We start from the raw sequence: 5,053 nt of genomic DNA, 5'->3' as shown, positions 1-5,053 counted from the left end.
ACACTGCCACTTTACGAGCAAAGGTCTGATAGCGGGATGAAATACGTCAAGGCAGCGACGGTGGGTTACTAGGAAATTTGGAACGGTGGTCTTAAGACGTACTGGTCTTTTATATTTTATTTGTTTTTAAATTGTCGCCTTTTTACTAATAAACTGATTTAACCATCCTGATAATCCGAAGTCAGGTCAAATAAGAAGTTTGAAAACAAATGTTCATCAAGGGAAAATACGCCGACACTATTCGAGTTTTTTGTATTCGTTAACCTGGAAAAAAAACTTTAAATTCGTTCGCACTTTATCGATAGTTTATTGCTATTGTGAAGTCCACTTTGTAAGTTAATTTATTAGAGACTGATAAACGATTGACTTTTGTTAGTGGTTTAAATCTATAATAGTAGTTAGTTCATTGTATTTTAAATTACTCGACAATTTATAATTTAGATGGCTTCCAGGAAATAACTAACTACCATATTCTTCAAAAAGTGTTTTTAAATTTTTCTATAAATAAATAACAACTGTATTAATTATGTAAATAATGTTAATCAGAATACAGTATAAACACACATTAATAAGACGCAAATTAGGAAATACCTTTGTATCAGATTGATTTTCCAAACGGGACACGTTTGGTAATATCAAATCCTTTTATTCTAGACGAAACACGCTAGTTAACACATAAAGCTAAGTGTTTTTATAACCGTTACTCGTACAGTAAACGGTTTTACTAGATTCGTTGAAAAGTCTGTAATAGAGAGAAGGAAGCGTTTCCGACCATATTAGGTATATATATTCTTGATCAGGATCAATACCTGAGTCGAACTGGACATGTCCGTCTGTCCATATGAGCGTCGAAATCTCAGGAACTATGAAAGCTAGAAAGGTTGAGATTAAACATACAGATTCTAGAGACATAGACGCAGCGCATGTTTCCACGCCCACGCCACAAACCGCCCAAGACTGCCGCGCCCACATTTTTGAAAAATGTTTTGATATTTTTACCAATTATTATTAGTCTTGTAAATTTCTATCGATGGATAAATTGATAATAATTAGCGAGTAACTCGACTGGACCATCTTTCCAGATTTTCTAGATAATAACACATAAAAATATGTATGTATGCACTGTCAAGGAAAAGTCGATACTTGGTCCCTGCAGGGACCAGATCCAGGGATCTCGGCGCTTATACGGACAGACGGATATAGCCAAATCGACTCGGCTAAAAAATAATATATTTATCTGTTAGACATTTTAACGGATGAATTGTAACTTTAAGATCTGCGAGTAACAGGTATAATAAACGATTTCTTAAGTATCGTCAGACATGTGTGTATATTTTCAACATATATTTCGAAACATTTTAAATTAGTTTGTAATGTTATTTTATCAAGGCTTGCCTGTAGTGTACACTGCGACACATTCCATCATTACTGATGTCTAGATATTCATACATATGTATACGGAGTGGTTGCACAATCAGAGGCAATAAGATATTGAAGCAATTTCAAGTGACATAATGCTATTTAGAATGTATGGTTTCAACGCTTAACAAAATAATATAATATAATAGTTAAAATACAATGGATTTGACCACGTCGTTTTCATGGCTGTGTATCACCACCAATAAAGACATTAATAGACGACCCTAAAAGCTTCCATTTAAGCTTAGCTTTAGTTTTCGGTAGATACAACTAATTAGTGTCTGAGATATCGAGCTTTGGTCGGCCACAGCATTTACATTATTTATTGCGCAATATTTAAATTGATAAATTGCGCATATATGCTAATCCTAAGTCTGCAATCCATATGTTATATTGTATTTTCACGCATTTTCAGATAAACAAAACATTCTCGGCTCGGATCGACTGCGATCCAAATTGGCATATGTTTGCCGTGCATAATATGTATATTTTCCATTTATATTTCTTTGAATGTGGTTAGCTAATTGGTTAATTAAGTATCGACGAAAATACATTTTTGTGCAAGCCAATCTAAGCCATGTTTCTCACATCTCACATCGAATCGTGGTTGCTGTGTGAATTTATTTAACTTGGAATTATTAAAACGGATTACGCCTGTTTTAATAACCATCTGCGGCTCCTCCTTTTTCCGCAAAAAAAAAAAAAAAAAAATAATATGACACTGGTGGTTTAAAGTAGGCTATGCAAATTCGCGATGCCTCATGAATAGGTTTCGCTTAAGTGACAGATGCTTTCAGATGCAGCATTTGTTCATTGGAAATTAAACCATATACGGGTCTGCGATTAGTAATATATCAATAAGCAAAGCGTCGGGCGAGGGTCGAACGCAAGCGAAAAATGTTTCAAGAAAGCATACAAAAGTTTTTAAATATTTTTGGAACGTTGTCTTTGCGTACGTGTTTCAAAACGTTACGTACGTTTAAGTATATGGGCATCTTTCTGAGCACAGTTATCAATCAAAATGTAGGAATCACATTTTCGTAACTTTATGGGACAATAGCTGTTAAACGCTCTAGAGGCTGTATACAAGACCGATCACAGTGCCGAAAAGTGTTGTCTCACGATTGGGCAAAAAGTGGAAATGCGATTCAGATAATGCCCATTCAGATTCAGCTCCAGCTTGGGTGGTTTACACTCGACCCATAAGTGGGGTAAGCCCCATTCAATATTCAAAATAATTACCCCACACATACGTAGGTATACATACGTATGTACATATATAGGTGTGTGTCCGTATTTACAAGTTTTCTGAGGCTAACGGCGAGCTGGTAATCCTTGAGCGCTTGGTCGAGCATGTAGTTTGGTCATTAGCACCGGCTAATAGTTAAACAAACTGATTTCCGCTAACTGCACCGGCGAACGCATATCAGTTGACCTTTGACATTAGCCGGCGGAGGCCCTTTAATCGCTGCGTGGCCAGCTGCCTCGCATGCAAATGAGTGTTGGCGTGTCCCGTGGCCGCTCGTCGGCGGAGTCTCGCGGCCAAGCTGCCCTATTGACATTGCCAAACCCGTCCAAATCCCCCGATATCAACGTCGTCCGCTGGCGAACTGTCACGGTCTTAACCCCGCGCTGGGCACTCAAAAATTGCATCGAAGACTGCCCGGCAGTTGGTCTACTCGTAGTTGGTCTATGCTTGTATTGGGGGATTGGGTTGGGTTTTTAGTGATATTTCATTTTACTCTAGTAGCTTGAACAGTTTTCCAATATATCGAAAACTCTCCTTGTTTTTCTATATATCTGGGTGTGTGTAGTGTGTGTAGTGTGTGTATATATTAGTGTAGCTCCATATGAATGCTTGGTCCAAATAATTAAGAAATGACAGATCTCAACTTTTGCTTTAAGTAGAACTGAATGTAGTTTAATTAAATAACGACTTAATGATGTATTAAGCAAGGCGACACTGGCTTACTTACAAATGAGGGGAAAATATCTCTACTTTTGTTCTTGAATATTATAATTTAATGTGGAGTTTTTTTCTGAAATTGTCCCTTAACCATATTCAAAACTGGAAAATTAACGTCCGTTAATGGTTGTATACGTAAAATCGGAGGGAAAATTAAAATAAAGAAATATATCTTCGTTTCGTTTTGATCGCCCAACACCCGCCTCTGGGTTAATGATCACTGCTCTGCTCTCTTCATAACTGTCTACCTTTTCTTCGACTAGAAGAAGCGTCAGGCGAACACCGAAGACGCGAAGACGGGTATCCAGCAATATTTATGGACCAGGCCAAGTTAAGCATGGCTTTTGCTATAAAAGTGCGGGCCCATCTGCAGTTGGACATCATTCAGCTTGAGCGTCTTGCGACAAGAGCTTGCCAAAGCAAATCCAACGAACTTTAAAAGCCCAACCAACAAATCAACAACAATGGTGAGTAAACTGACAACTGGTCACAGTTGGCCTTGCTCAACCGCTTGCCTTGGTCAGCAGTAAAGATGTCGCGGATCCCGATCGCTCACTTGACCCTTAAATTTCCGCTTATTTTAGAAACTATTCGTCTTCGCTGTGTGCGCCATCGCCTTGGCCTACGCCGATGTTTCCCACCTTAACCTGGGCAGTGGTTACAGCTACAACAAGCCCACGCCGACCTTCAACATCCCCTCGGCTCCAGCTCCGGCTTATCTGCCACCCGTTCAGGAGGTGATCTCCGCGCCGGCTCCAGCTCCTGTGTACTCTGCTCCTGCTTACTCCGCTCCAGCCCCAGCCCCAGTCTACTCCGCTCCGGTACCCGCGCCTGTTTCGGAGTATCTGCCTCCTGTTCAAGACATTCCAGCTCCAGCCCCCGTTTATTCTGCTCCGGCTGTAGCTCCAGTTTACTCTGCTCCTGCGCCAGCTCCAGTTTACTCTGCTCCTGCGCCAGCTCCTGAGTACTTGCCTCCCGTCCAGGACATTCCAGCACCGGCTCCAGCTCCCGTTTACTCCGCTCCTGCGCCAGCTCCTGTTTACTCTGCTCCTGCTCCAGCTCCAGCTCCAGTTTACTCGGCTCCCGCACCAGCACCCGTTTCGGAGTATCTGCCTCCTGTTCAGGACATCCCTGCTCCCGCCCCAGTTTATTCTGCTCCTGCACCAGCTCCGGTCTACTCTGCTCCTGCGCCCGCTCCAGTTTACTCTGCTCCTGCGCCAGCTCCTGAGTATTTACCTCCCGTCCAGGACATTCCGGCTCCTGCGCCCGCTCCAGTTTACTCAGCTCCTGCTCCAGCTCCAGTTTACTCTGCTCCTGCTCCAGCTCCAGCTCCAGTTTACTCGGCTCCTGCTCCAGCTCCAGCTCCAGTTTACTCGGCTCCTGCTCCCGCTTCAGCTTACTCTGCTCCTGCTCCAGCTCCAGTTTACTCAGCCCCAGCTCCCGTGGAGTCGGGCTACCAGTACAACGTGCCTGCCAAGCGTTTCCGCTTCTAAATGGACATAAGGTGGATCCTAAAGAACGCCACAGCCCTTTGAGTGGTGACAGCTTGTTAAATTAACAAGTACCGTCACCCATTGTTGTTGAATATTTGTTGTTACGCAAAGTTCCCGTTGAGATTTTAGCTAATAAAAAAATTATAAAACATAAAATGTAAGTTCGCTGCAAATT

At 41.9% G+C, this 5,053-nt stretch overlaps 1 protein-coding gene across 1 annotated transcript; it reads left to right on the top strand.

Moving 5' to 3' along the window:
* The first annotated feature begins 3,681 nt into the window (after positions 1–3,681).
* LOC27207623 (leucine-rich repeat extensin-like protein 3) lies at positions 3,682–5,034 on the top strand. Its single transcript, XM_016183304.3, has 2 exons — positions 3,682–3,852; positions 3,970–5,034. Exons 1-2 carry the CDS (start codon positions 3,850–3,852, stop codon positions 4,876–4,878), a joined length of 912 nt encoding a protein of 303 aa, XP_016025752.1. The 5' UTR covers positions 3,682–3,849; the 3' UTR covers positions 4,879–5,034.
* Positions 5,035–5,053: the final 19 nt, after the last annotated feature.

The sequence above is a fragment of the Drosophila simulans genome, chromosome 2L (genome assembly GCF_016746395.2).
Source record: "Drosophila simulans strain w501 chromosome 2L, Prin_Dsim_3.1, whole genome shotgun sequence".
In the NCBI taxonomy this organism is placed as follows: domain Eukaryota; kingdom Metazoa; phylum Arthropoda; class Insecta; order Diptera; family Drosophilidae; genus Drosophila; species Drosophila simulans.
The sequence above is the reverse complement of the archived record's forward strand: the minus strand, read 5'-3'. Positions and strand labels throughout refer to the sequence as shown.